The 15,027-nt window shown below is 48.6% G+C and overlaps 1 protein-coding gene across 1 annotated transcript in view; it reads right to left on the reverse strand.

The window, feature by feature from the left end:
* LOC134535124 (serine/threonine-protein kinase SIK2-like) overlaps positions 1–15,027 on the reverse strand; it is a 58,786-nt gene that overhangs the window by 12,778 nt on the left and 30,981 nt on the right. Inside the window, exons 2-4 of the mRNA XM_063374063.1 lie at positions 8,234–8,350; positions 6,044–6,107; positions 1,414–1,529 (exon numbers count right to left, since the gene is read on the reverse strand). Of these exons, the coding sequence (XP_063230133.1) occupies positions 1,414–1,529; positions 6,044–6,107; positions 8,234–8,350 (297 nt within the window). The remainder of the gene's footprint in view (positions 1–1,413; positions 1,530–6,043; positions 6,108–8,233; positions 8,351–15,027) is intronic.

Consider the following 15,027-nt stretch of genomic DNA (forward strand, 5'->3'; position numbering starts at 1 on the left):
ATGGTTAAAAACCCGGCATGTTTAGAGCGTATAGGGCTTGCCCTGAGACGCAGTTAGAGTCTTCCCTACCTAGACCCCTCCCTTACACACATAGTTTTAACTTAGGTTAGGGAAAAAAACGCTAAGACTCCGCCCTTCTTTTAACAACTGCTCGGCGGTCACGGCCACAGCACTGTCCCGTGTCGCGTGGTTGGCTGGGCAGCGCGCCAATCACAGCCGTCCGGCGCGGAGGCACACGTGTCCGACAGGGTGTCCGCAGCGCTTTTATCAGTTTATTAGTGGTCTAGTACATTCACGCTCAGATATAGTACTTTTCTCTTTAAAATAATAATACTACTGTAACTCCTATATGTTCTATTATTAAGCGTAATTATTTGTTAAAAAAACTATGAAATTTATGTGTATGTGTGGTGTGATATTTAAGTTCAAGCATTGCAATGCCATAATAACTTCCTAAATTGTTAAAACCATAAAAAAATTATAATTTAGTACTTTTTTTTTCCTTTCAAATCTAGTACTTTTTTCTCGCCTAAGTTGGTACGAAATATTTGTTTCCTTGTGTACACCCTGCCGCCAGTCACGGGTGCGCCTGCTGCCGCTAGCGAGCGAGGGAGCACAGGGTCGCCAGGTCTCGTGGGACTGGTTGAGACCTGCTCCAGTCACGGGCGGAGCCGTCAGCGACGTGAACAACAAGAGAGAGACAGCCGGCGACTGCTCCGGGCTACTGAGGCCAGCAGAGACCTGTGTCTGATTTCATATACTGTACTTTCAAATACTTTTATATATATATATATTTCTTGTGTGCGTGTGTATGTCACTGAACTCCTCCTAGACGGCTGGACCGATTTTGATGAAATTTTGTGTGTGAGTTCACGGGGATTCGAGGATGGTTTAGATTCACAATTGGATATTTTATCTCGATTCTGAGTTAAGAAAAAACTGAAAAAACATTCTTTAAAAGCAAAAAAAAACTAAGCATTGTTGATAATTAGCCTCCATGGCAACGGGCTTTTGCATTGTTGTTGCCTTCTGCGTAACCATGAGAAAGGTTTTTGGTAACGGCAGTGGCGTGTCCAAGAGGAGGGGTATGTATAATGAGAAGATACAAAATGTCCAGCGTAGAAATACTTACCGCCATATCCATATCTCACAAAAAGTACATTTGGGCAGGACAATGTCTGTCGGGTCCGCTAGAAAGATATATATAGAAAGATATGTAGAAAGATATATAGTGAGATTGAGATATAAATAGAAAGATAGACAGAGATATAGAGAATTAGAAAGATAAACAGAGATGCTTAGTATACGTTTAAAAAATTAAAAAATTGATTGAGGCATTGCAACGCATGCCGGGCATTATCTAGTACTTTTATAAAAGTTGACACACTCCCGCACTGCACTGCGGCCACTCACCTTGAGGTCGCGGTGCACCACGCGCCGGTTGTGGCAGTACTCCACGGCGGACAGGATCTGCCAGAACTTGCGGCGCGCCGCCCCCTCGGACATGCGGCCGTAGCGCGCGATGTAGTCTGCAACACGCCCCTCGCGGTGAGCGGGTGTCGCCCCCCCGCCTACCGGCCTCGGCCGAACAACCACCGAACATCGCCGTCTTTGAATACGTGACAGAGCTCATCTTCAATAGGTAGTAGTGTCTATGACCTGCACGCTGGTACCAGTTTATTCACTCGTTAGGTGTCTGGGCGACGAGCTATAATTCAGCGCTTTTTAGCCGAGGACTTCTTATCTAGGGTGTCAACAAATTCCTGGAGGAATGGATTCCAGTAATTTTGCAAATCTTTTTAATGACATTTTCTTACAATTTTTTATATCACACGTATTGTCTTATTTTACATGTAATGACCAAAATAATTATTCTATTCGCAGGAACGTGCCTTTTTTTTTCAATTTTGGAAACCTGGAAATGTTTTCAGAGATAGTTTCCACATGATTTAAACTGGCAGTACCCAGCTAGCCATACTTAACTCGCAGTCAATGAAATGAAAAGTGGTTTGAAAACACAGAATACAAGTGACTTCCAGCAGGTTACTGTTTATCCAGGGACTCACACGTCTACCCCACAGACAGCGGCGAGCAGTGTGGGCCGCGCGCCACGTGTTGCCTACCGCAGGCGCACGCCGCATCCCGCCCGGCCGCCGCGTCGCGCGTGTGGCCTGCCTCGCAGGCGCCCCTGGCGCCAGGCCTGCCCGGGCTGCGTAGACTCGCACGACTTACTAAATGTTATTTTTAAATATGTTCCGACGCACAAATTACCAGCCAAACTTACGGGCCTGTCTATAACGGAGTATTTGCGGAAAGCTGCAATAGCTAAATTCGCAAAGTTTATTTGTTAACTTGCCTGGATTCACTTATTTTGTTGGGTTTTTAAAACCTTTCAAATACATCCACCATTTTTTTTTTTCCGTTCCGAATCCGATACTAAAGGCTTATTGTATACGTGTATGTCGTTACTGGCGGCAACATCCACGCTGGAAGACCAGAGGTGTTTGGGAGGGAACGGTCGTGCCACTGGGTGCTTGCGGGGTCCCTCGGAGACCTGTCAGGGTGGCCGGACAGACACCCCAACTCTACCAATCACTGGAGACCGGGAAAATTCGCGGGTTCATTGACCTCTAGGATAGACTCTAATATCCTCTGCACACTCGGGCAAATGCCAACTGTTCATTGGCTGCTGACTTGTGAGTCGTCTCGACTGGGTGGCCTGTGATTCGACACTTCTATGAGTGAGGGTCTCTAATTGGCCTTCAGTCCTCCAGATTAACAGTGAACCAATGGCAGAAGCAGAACTTAGGTAAAATTATTTTAATTTTAGAATTATTAATTAAATGAATCCGCGAATTTTCCAGGTCTCTACCAATCACAAGTGTTTCATTATATTGATATTTCCATTGAGGAATACTTGGCGATCACCTCGCTTCGCGCTGTATCTGAGTACCGGGATGGACTACGTGTGAGCGGGCCCACACACGTCCCTGCACCCAGCTGGCTCGACAGCCGCGCGTGCTGGCTGCAGGTGTCTGTCTCGCGGCTCGTCGCGCAGGCTACAGGTGGAACAGTAACGGAAAAAAAAGCGTACCCGTATGTATTCGTTACTATAACAATTAGTGCTCGTTACTATCGTATCGTTACGTTACCCGTTACTTCTGATACGATACCTCATTACCATAACATGCTATGTTATGTTACAGCAACGAATCGAGTCGTATTGCGTACGCGTACAGTATTACGTCGCGGCGACTCAACATTCGTAATTTGTAGAAAACATACTTATACATTACATGCCAAACTGCGTAAAGTTCATTTTTTCACTTTTTCGTATTTTGAACCAGACTTGTGTTTAAGTCGTTCCAAATTTAATTTGATTTAATAGGTAAAGTACCTTTAATGAACAGTAAAAAACTTGGACGACGAATTGCCACATTATACTTTACTTAATAAACAAACATCGTTCTTTGTAACGTACGTTTTTAAATTCACCGAATAAGCGCGCGCATGCGTAAAACATACGATCAGCAAACGTTTCAATACACGCATCAACGGTACTTTCGTGAACTGAAACAGTGTAGGTACCCACACTGCGAAAAAAATGCGAGTAACGAAATGCATTCGTGTGCAACGTTTCGTTATTCGGTACTAGATGGCGCACCCGTTACTCAGTACCGAATACATGCGGTTTGCTACAGCTCTGCACACTTCAAATACTATCTATGCTAACTTTCCTAAATCCATATTGGTAGGGGCACGCATATTTTGCGAAAAGATTCCGAGACCAGCTGAAAGTTAAAACACTGTAGCATCGTCTGTGTTTCGTGATTGGGTGAGTTTCTTCCAGGTGCATGCCGATTGTTGCAACACCAATCACAGTAATTCAGTGCGGAAGCAAACGCGTCCTGAGTGGCTCGGTCGAACAAGGCAACGACTTCTCTCGCAGACGGCCGCCAATCACAAGGAAGAAGCCGCTGGTGCCCTTATACCTTGTTGCAGTCTAATAGGCGCTCAGTTTTATTCGCGAAAAATTCCTGCCCCTACATTTTAGCAGTATTATTACATATGTGGTCATTCTGAAAGAAACAAAAAAATAAAAGGAATTCAAGGCTAAACAAGCAATTATTATTTTACAGGAGTAACTATCTGTAGCAGTCGGCCACTGCTAATATCAAAGCCCTCCATTAACCAGTGAGCTGTGCTTGGGTGTGTCTTCCGGCTCCACGTTCACCTGACGGTGCAACCCACTCGCACCTTCATTTAGAAGGGTTTTCCGTCAAACTAAAATGTCATAAGAGTTGAAATAATCATATTAAGAAGATAATGTTTCAGTTTGTTCACAATATATTTATAATTTAGCTCTTGAATATGAATGTATAGGGGCATGCACATTACGCGAAAAGATTCTAAGAGTAGCTGAAAGTTAAAACACTGTAGCATCGTCTGTGTTTTGTGATTGGGTGAGCTTCTTTCAGGTGCGTGTTCAGTGCTACAACTTCAATCACAATAATTCAGAGTGGAAGCGAACGCGTCCTGAGTGGCCCGGTAAAACAAGGCAACGACTTCTCTCGCAGACGGCCGCCAATCACAAGGAAGAAACCGCTGCAGCGGGTATACCTTGTTGCAGTCTAATAGGCGTTATGATTTTTTTCGCGAAATATGCCTACCCCTATGAATGACATTCTAATGTCGGCACAGAGAATCGTCAGGCGCGGAGGGTTGCCAACCTGACAGCTTCATTCATGAACAAGTAACGCACCGCAGACTGCAAACAGCGCTGTGTCTTATCGCAGCGAAACAATGCGCGGCTGACTACTTCACTTGTAAACACAAACAAGCTTAACTACTTAGGCTTTCATTGCTGGATGAAATGACTTTGTTACGTAATGAATCTATTGTAGTCTGTTACAGGTGGGTTTATGGAAACGTGTGTTTTCTGCGTCAAAGTTTCGAGAGAGAGAGAGAGAGAGAGAGAGAGAGAGAGAGAGAGAGAGAGAGAGTGTGTGTGTGTGTGTGTGTTAAGACACTGCAGCATCGTCCGTGTTTCGTGAGGGACTGAGTTCTCCCAAGCACAACTCTGCGTGGAAGAAAACTAGTCCTGAGTGGCCCAAACAAACAAGTCAGTGGCTTCTCCTGCAGACGGCAGCCAATCACAAGGCAGAATCCGCTGACGTGTGGCGTGGGCATACCTTTTTGCAGTCTAATCAGCGGTCCTGTTTTTTTTTTACCGAAAAATAAAACCTGCCCATATGGATTACCTGATTTGAGGGAAATAACGAGAAGCTAAGATGACTATACAATACAGTACATACATGTTCATAAGAACATTATTTTTAGACCAACCCTCCATTTGAATAAGAAATATTAGTGCAAGTAACGCTGGGTTTTTAATATGTCAGTTGTTATCGGCTTTTGCCTCGGATAAAAAAAAATTTAAACATGTTTTTAATTTTTGTCCCTTATGTCCCAGAAGGTATGCTGTCTCTGAGGCGCGTGAAGCTATGTCATGTCCTGCGGACGGACCCGCCCTCGCCGCGGTATGCCACAAGAGACGTGCTCAGGCCTCCGCTCCGAGAACTGGCCGGCCATTGGCTGCCGGCTCGGCAACCGCGGCTTGTTTGCTTTTATAAGCATATTTACAGTAAAAGCTCGCCTGCACGGATATCAAAACATTGCGCCTACAGTTTTGAATAAGAAAGTTAGTTATTAGTAGGCTACTATATATATATATAACAAAAACCGGTTATGTCCAGCCTAATTTTTAAAAACTACAAGAAATATAAATGTCCAAATAAACTAAGAAAATCAATAAAAAAACATCTTCTAGCAATAATTAGAGAGCGGACAAATCGCGGATTCATTTCACGTTGGGATAGAATTCAAATACACACACACACATATATATATATATATGAAGTATGGTTCTGGGCCAATGAGACGTGTCTGCGGTGAGCAGCCAATGGGCAGGGGATGTTTGCCCGAGCTGTAAGTAGGTAGCGCTACGACTGCGCAGTAGTGTAGCGGCCAACGACGCACTCACCGAATATCTCTCCCTGGCTCGCGTACTCCGACACTATGTAGATCATGTTCTTGGTCTCCATCACCTGTAACAAGACGCGCGGTCAGACACGGCTGGTGACAATACAGAAAATGCAAGGGAGGTATTCGGGTTATAATTTCTGAAATAACCCTTAAATAACTGTGATTATAAAATAAAATAAAACAAATCAAGCTGGAGCCCGAGATCAAACTTTAAAAAAGGGGGCGGGGATGAAGCCATATTAGTTTCACTGTGTTCATACCATAGCAATTTTTTTATCATTATTATTACAGTTGAATCATATCCAAAAAATAATAATATTAAGTACCAATGACTAAACAGTAGCAACGAGTCACTATTTACGTCTGAAATTCAGTTAAATTATAAACTATGCTTTAACGAAGTCAAGTAAAAAAATTAACTCTATAAAATTGCTATGGACTAAATATGTAAAGAAATCGGGACGGCGTCTTTAGATCTCTCTTTATAACTCCGCAGACTCGGCTCAACTGATCCGTGCATTAAGGCTGCGTCATTCAAGTAGTGCCGGTAGTAGCCACTTCCCAACTGTCACTTGCAAAGCAGCGCATGGTGATTGTCAGTTCACTAGCACTGTCGGTAGACGGTGCTGCTTTGGGAGGTGTCTGCTCTGAGACTAGTCCATGACACAGGCCCTTGAGAGTTCTGGTTGTTCCTGCTTGTCATACAGAGCGTGTCTGGAGAACCACAGGCATCTGACTACACGTTGAGAGAGAGTGAGAGGGTTGTGCTCTCAGCACAGAGAGAACTGCCCCTGACAGAGTCACTAGCAATCAGCTGCACTAGCTGACCTGGCCACTTGCTCAGGTTCAGTAAGTGACATTTAAAATACTGTAGATCTGTGCAAACGTTCGCTTAGGTTGCTTATGTACGTTTCATATTTTAGTAACCATAAACCATAACCATAAAAACATAACTGTAAATATGGACGAGATAAATTAAAAAAAAAATTTAACTGATATTTTGGCTATAATGTTTTTTTTTTTTTCATTTTGATTCTTTAAAATATTTTCCCGTAAATCCTATTAATACTATTAAATTTTTGACGTGATATCGTCTTATAAATTAATGAACGCCGGCTGCACGCACGAAAAATTGTCACGTTCCACCTGAGCCGAGTGTGCAAGAATCGGCCAACCACCCTGCGAGAAAATCTTGTATAATATCACAAACCGGTTAAGGCGGGCTTATTAACTAATTGTTCGTGATTATATTTAAAATTTGCAAAAACTGTAAATAATATTTGAAAATTAAAAAGTATGCAATTTTTTATTAATGTTTTCTTGTGAAGTTATCACTTAAAATTATCGTCCGTAAACCGACTTTACAAAAACACCCCCCCCCCCCTTTTTTTTTTGGAAAATGGTGTTCTCTCTTTATCTCTGCCGATATACTAATTACATCATACCGACAAGCCTCTAATGCACACCAACACGACACTACAGGTACATCACGACAGTTAACCGATCTAGCTGGTGGGGAGCTTCTCTCCCCCGCCGAATTAGGTACACGTAACTCTTCTATAGCATTACACAACCTACCAGCGCACACACAGGCCCGCGTTGCCAAACCTATCCCACAAGCGATTCTACACCAGTGCGGGGTGCACCTGAACCACGTGGCCTCGCCCACGCTCACTGCCCCGGATGGCGGTGTGGTGAACGGGCGGCCGGTATACCTACTCGCGCGCCGAGCAAGTGTCCAGTACCTTCGAATATATATACTGTATGGAACTCGCCAGCCCAGGTTAACATTTCTAACACGGTTTTGAGGTAGTTGGTTAGTTCACCGTCCGCAATCGCCACCATCTCTAGGGCATCGACTCGTGGTGGTCCCTAGCGGACAAGTGTCGAACTCTTCAAACACCCCTTCCCTTTCCCGCTGAACGACCTTGAGCTGCAGTGAATGATAGGTGGGGGGGTGCGGGGGAATGACAGCGGGCGACAGTGCTGCGCTCTAACGTGTAAATAACAACTAAGACGATACAGGGCGTTACGGCAGCGCACTGCAGCGGTGAAGTTCCCAAGCTGCTCATCATACGCTCTTGAAAAACGTAGAGTAAATCCTATCCACTCGCGACTTCTACACAGTATATATATTCAAAGCCAGTGCTGGGATGGAGCCAGTGTCGGGGGAGAGGAGGGGGCTCACCTGGTACAGCTTGATGATGTGCGGGTGGTCGAGCTGCTTCATGATGTCCACCTCGCGGTGCACCTTCTGCAGGTTCGCGGCGTCCAGCTGCGACTTGTCGATGATCTTGATGGCCACCTGCGACACACCAGCCGCGTCAGTCCCCGGCGCACCAGCCCCGTCAGACCCCGGCGCTGCGCCGCCGACCCACCAGCCGCGTCAGTCCCCGGCGCACCAGCCGCGTCAGTCCCACCAGTCGCACCTCCCACACCTCCCACACCTCCCACACCTCCCACACTTCCAAAACTTCCGCACACACATCGAACAAATATGGTGCATGCAGCGGCGTAGCAAGCGGGTGGCCAGGGATGGCCCCCACAGCATGGTAGGGGGGGGGGACACTGCCTAGACGGTTTCACGGTTACTGAACCCTCCACCCTCTCTTTTAATCCAAGAGCGGGCGCCATTGTCAAGTTAGGCCCAGGGGCACCAGTCACCTTAGCCACGCCACTGGGTACATGTATTCAGCATGAACCTTATTGCTAGGGAAATGCGAGAGGTAACGGGACGCCGAGGTGACAGTGGGGGGGGGTGGGAGGGGCAGGAGACCTGGCTGTACGCCTCGCCTCGCAGCATCTCGCGAGCCCCCACTGGCCGCGGGTGTCACACTGACCACTGTCCTGTGGAGGAACCGCTGGGGCCATCCAGGGGCACCGAGGCCGGGGGAAAACAGTTTCGTCATTCCTCCCTCTTTACTCTTCAATGTAGCTGCAACTGTTCAAACCCGCTCCAGAGCCGATCAACAAGCACGACGTCGCGAAGTGCTGACGGCTGACGGTCACACCGAGCACACAGCCAGAGCAAGAGGGCAGCACCAGGTCAGTGGAGCGGGCGAGGCAGGACCTGGGCCACGTGGTTCGGGGACCACCTCGCCGCGGTGAGGGGCAGAGACCGTAGCCAATACAGTGTCTCGCTCTGAGACTGCAGTACAGACTATACTGTGTCTCGCTCTGAGACTGCAGTACAGACTATACTGTGTCTCGCTCTGAGACTGCACTACAGACTACACAGTGTGTCGCTCTGAGACTGCAGTACAGACTATACTGTGACTCGCTCTGAGACAGCAGTATTATGACGATAGCATGAAAACAATAATAGAACCTGAACGACATGGCAGAATTCTATGGGATTTGTTTTATTCGCTAGATATTTTCATTACAGACAGCTGGATGTACAAAAATAGTCAATACAGTGTATAGTTTTTAAAAAATATTGCAAACTGTGTATAATAATATAAGGGCTTGAAACAAAAAAAAAAAAGAAAACTTTTTACAGTGAAATTATTAAATACACAAAAGAAAACCTCTGTTAAAACTACTATTAGAACGACAAAAATATATTACAAATTTAAGCTATCTTTAAATTAATAAAACCTGCTATTATGGAACTGTCAAAGACAATCATTGACATATATTGACATACTTTTTGTTCTAATACTTGGTTGTTATAGAGGTTTTTTTTTGTGATTATAATAATTTTACTTTTTTTGTTTCTAGCAATTATTTTATGATAAACCGTTTACAATATTTTTAAAATTGTATACTGTATTGACTATTTCTGTACTTTCGGGTCTCAGTAATGAGAAATATATAGCCGACACAACAAACCTCGTGGAATTCTGCCAAGTCGTTCAGATTCTACTAGTGTTTGTGTGTTGTCATCATTCATGCTCGAAGCGACATTCCCTGTCCTGTATAATTGCTGTGATGAAACCGTTCACGAACAGAGAGGAACAGTTGTGCTGCGCACGCGCGCCGCAGTTAAGGACGGCTTCCACTCGGGCCGGCTGCGGCGCGGCAGCCAGGAGCGCTGGCGTCGCCGAGAGCGGGGAGGGGAGGGGGCCTGCCCTCCCTCCACTGCCTCCCCTCCCCGCCCGGGCGCCTGGGACACGCAGCGTGACGCGAGCGGCGAGCCGCGGGAGGGGCGGCTGTGGAGGGAGGAGTGGGGGGCCTGCCCTCCCTCCACTGCCTCCCCTCCCCGCCCGGGCGCCTGGGACACGCAGCGTGACGCGAGCGGCGAGCCGCGGGAGGGGCGGCTGTGGAGGGAGGAGTGGGGGGCCTGCCCTCCCTCCACTGCCTCCCCTCCCCGCCCGGGCGCCTGGGACACGCAGCGTGACGCGAGCGGCGAGCCGCGGGAGGGGCGGCTGTGGAGGGAGGAGTGGGGGGCCTGCCCTCCCCTCCCCGCCCGGGACACGCAGTCTCTTTGAAAATAAGAATAAGAATTATGACAGAATAACGCCCTGGAAACCTGTATAAGCAAGCTAAAAGGATATGAATTATTATATAATATAAACTGTATTATATTATATAATATATATATATGTGTGTTAAAAATATAATCATGTGTGCAATAAATATAAATAAACTACTCTTGCAAACCTTATAAAAAGGATTATATCCAGAGTAGTCTTTAAGTAAACATACATAATCTATAATATGATTATTTTCTATAAAGCTACAAGATAATCAGTCTGACGTGGGCGTCGAGGCAGGACAAGGGAGGGGGGGGGGGGGGTCACACTGCCTGCGCGCTCGTCACGACAGACACATCTCCACCTGCGATACCCTCGCCTCAACACTGCAACAATGCTTCACCGGCCGAGAGATGTACTCTTGTAATTCATAGTTCAAATATTATACAGTATGCGATGAATATTTTAACCTCTATTTCATTCCATTTTGAGAGTGACCATAATGTAATTAATTGATAGTTAAAATACTATGTTTTTTTTTTGTAAATCCGTTTATATGTGATTTCCGCTTTAACGAGAAAAAAAATCTTCAATATCAAACGATAAAAAAAATGGTTATGGTCCGGAAACGGCTGAAACCAAGATGGAGTGTTGGGTTCCTGGCTCGCCCTGTGACTACTCGACTAAGAGAACTGCCGTGGCGGCAGTAGCTGATGATTGGAGACCAGGCAGCCGGAACGCGCCCTACCTCTGTAGGCTGTGTTCCGTCTTGCCTGGCTGCAGCTCTCGACGTTCCCGTGCAACCACAACAATTCAGAAAACATAGCCTTCCTTCGAATATGGGCATTTCGTTGTCCCACCGACGAATCTAGTGTACATTTCACAGGAATTTACATTAATTTCCATACTGGCTAACTAGCGTAATAAATTATGTGATTTAGAATACGCTAGTGTGAAAAATCTTTAGTGATCAGGCTTTAAAACAAAAATGAAGTATCAACTATTAAATTAAAATATAATATTTTGTTTTTAGGCTGGGATTTCAATTTTGACGTTTAATAACGCAATGCGTTAATAATTCCTCTATGTGAAATACATTAGCAGTATTTAAAATAATTAATAACGAATTGAAAACAAAAAATATAAAAATTTTCTTAAGTTTTAAAAGTTTGAAGAATTCCTTTCTACAACATGTAATTTATGCATTTTTTTTAAAATACGTTCTGTGGTAGATAGTCCATTATCTATTTCTAGTTTTGATTTTACCATATTATGTACTACTTTGACACTAAAATGAAAGATGTGTTACAATTTTTTTTTTAATATTTTGGCATGATAGGTCGTAAAATTGTAGGGTACTAGATAGCTTACTTCTAAATGATCCAATTTAAAAAAGAAAAGATACTAAGGAATAATAGTACTATTGAATAAAAATTAAAACCCGATATGTAATAAATAATTCCATACAGAATACTTGGCAAGTAAAGCCACCCTCTAGCATCTCGCTGTTTCCGCCTTCAGCGCGCATGTAGCAGTGTTCCAGCTGCCACGGGCCAGGTCTAAACATCACAGAACACATTCCCGTGGGTTCACAGTGAACCTAGTGAACCAATTTCCATTAGTTTAAGGCTGTTCAACGATTGGCAATTAAATTATTGCAAAATTACTTGGCTACATGTTAAACTTTAAACACATACTTTCACGTAGCTTCAAAATAGCGTAATAGCACCTCAAACCATTACAACTCCCTAAACGATTCCGACTATACGCAATTTACCTCACAATTAGAAACCGAAAGACGTACTTCCCATTGGGAACAATTGAACACGCCTGTAATTGCAGAGGTTTTTTCCGTAGGGAAAGAAATCGAGGTTAGATGTATTCCAAAAAATACTAGAACTTGATAAAAAATTCCGTGAATTCGTTTGGACGAAAAGCAGTTAGTTACGTTCAGCGAGCCAGACCACTAGCGGAAGGAATAGAGCGCGACCATGCCAATGCTAGAAGGGCATGTCACGGGGCCCGACCACGTGTCAGACCGCGCGAGGGGAGGGGAGGGAGGGGCAGTGACGCCAGCGACGCAGGGACGCCGCGCGTAGGCGTAGGTTCGGCCGTGGGCGCCGCGCCGCCAGGGATCGATGATCAGGGACTCCGCCCCCCCGGTCCCCCGGGCAGCCCCAGGAAGCGACACGGGAGCCAACTTCACGCGCCAGGCACCTGCTACCACTCTGCCGAGTGCTTCCCTCGACCACCCGGCCCAGATCTGCCAGTTGCTGCAGACTACACTCGTCACACTTCCATGTCGTGGCTACATCCAGGCATGCATACATGCTTGTTATGGACAAGGCCACGAGAGGCAGTTATTTGAGTCAAAACCAACCTCTGGGATCAAGTAATGGAGAACCAACCAAGAGTTATTTATAAATAAATTAATGAATGGCATGCCATCACAAATGGATGGTACTATGAATGTACTGCAGATGGAAATGTCAGGTGGGGAGATGGGGGGGGGGGGGGGGGGCAAGGTCGCGGGGAAGAGAGGTCCTCAGTACGGCGCAGCATCTGGCTGGACCACGCGCGTGCGGGCAGCAAACAGCGTCTCTTGGCAAGCTGCGCCACTGCTGCTCGGGCAACAAGGCCGTGAAAACAAACAACCATTCCACACCTCGCTCCACGGCTCGTGCCACCTCCCCTGCGACCCGCCTACAGCTCGTCCGAGTCAGCTTGACCTCGCTCCACGGCTCGTGCCACCTCCCCTGCGCCCCGCCTACAGCTCGTCCGAGTCAGCTTGACCTGGCTCCACGGCTCGTGCCACCTCCCCTGCGACCCGCCTACAGCTCGTCCGAGTCAGCTTGACCTGGCTCCACGGCTCGTGCCACCTCCCCTGCGACCCGCCTACAGCTCGTGCGAGTCAGCTTGACCTCGCTCCACGGCTCGTGCCACCTCCCCTGCGACCCGCCTACAGCTCGTCCGAGTCAGCTTGACCTCGCTCCACGGCTCGTGCCACCTCCCCTGCGACCCGCCTACAGCTCGTCCGAGTCAGCTTGACCTCGCTCCACGGCTCGTGCCACCTCCCCTGCGACCCGCCTACAGCTCGTCCGAGTCAGCTTGACCTGGCTCCACGGCTCGTGCCACCTCCCCTGCGCCCCGCCTACAGCTCGTGCGAGTCAGCTTGACCTGGCTCCACGGCTCGTGCCACCTCCCCTGCGACCCGCCTACAGCTCGTCCGAGTCAGCTTGACCTCGCTCCACGGCTCGTGCCACCTCCCCTGCGACCCGCCTACAGCTCGTCCGAGTCAGCTTGACCTGGCTCCACGGCTCGTGCCACCTCCCCTGCGACCCGCCTACAGCTCGTGCGAGTCAGCTTGACCTCGCTCCACGGCTCGTGCCACCTCCCCTGCGACCCGCCTACAGCTCGTGCGAGTCAGCTTGACCTCGCTCCACGGCTCGTGCCACCTCCCCTGCGACCCGCCTACAGCTCGTGCGAGTCAGCTTGACCTCGCTCCACGGCTCGTGCCACCTCCCCTGCGACCCGCCTACAGCTCGTCCGAGTCAGCTTGACCTGGCTCCACGGCTCGTGCCACCTCCCCTGCGACCCGCCTACAGCTCGTCCGAGTCAGCTTGACCTCGCTCCACGGCTCGTGCCACCTCCCCTGCGACCCGCCTACAGCTCGTCCGAGTCAGCTTGACCTGGCTCCACGGCTCGTGCCACCTCCCCTGCGACCCGCCTACAGCTCGTCCGAGTCAGCTTGACCTCGCTCCACGGCTCGTGCCACCTCCCCTGCGACCCGCCTACAGCTCGTCCGAGTCAACTTGACCTCGCTCCACGGCTCGTGCCACCTCCCCTGCGACCCGCCTACAGCTCGTGCGAGTCAGCTTGACCTCGCTCCACGGCTCGTGCCACCTCCCCTGCGACCCGCCTACAGCTCGTCCGAGTCAGCTTGACCTCGCTCCACGGCTCGTGCCACCTCCCCTGCGACCCGCCTACAGCTCGTCCGAGTCAGCTTGACCTGGCTCCACGGCTCGTGCCACCTCCCCTGCGACCCGCCTACAGCTCGTCCGAGTCAGCTTGACCTCGCTCCACGGCTCGTGCCACCTCCCCTGCGACCCGCCTACAGCTCGTCCGAGTCAGCTTGACCTGGCTCCACAGCTCGTGCCACCTCCCCTGCGACCCGCCTACAGCTCGTGCGAGTCAGCTTGACCTCGCTCCACGGCTCGTGCCACCTCCCCTGCGACCCGCCTACAGCTCGTCCGAGTCAGCTTGACCTCGCTCCACGGCTCGTGCCACCTCCCCTGCGACCCGCCTACAGCTCGTCCGAGTCAGCTTGACCTCGCTCCACGGCTCGTGCCACCTCCCCTGCGACCCGCCTACAGCTCGTCCGAGTCAGCTTGACCTCGCTCCACGGCTCGTGCCACCTCCCCTGCGACCCGCCTACAGCTCGTCCGAGTCAGCTTGACCTCGCTCCACGGCTCGTGCCACCTCCCCTGCGACCCGCCTACAGCTCGTCCTAGTCAGCTTGACCTCGCTCCACGGCTCGTGCCACCTCCCCTGCGCCCCGCCTACA

Source organism: Bacillus rossius, chromosome 8 (assembly GCF_032445375.1).
Source record: "Bacillus rossius redtenbacheri isolate Brsri chromosome 8, Brsri_v3, whole genome shotgun sequence".
Taxonomy (NCBI): Eukaryota; Metazoa; Arthropoda; class Insecta; order Phasmatodea; family Bacillidae; genus Bacillus; species Bacillus rossius.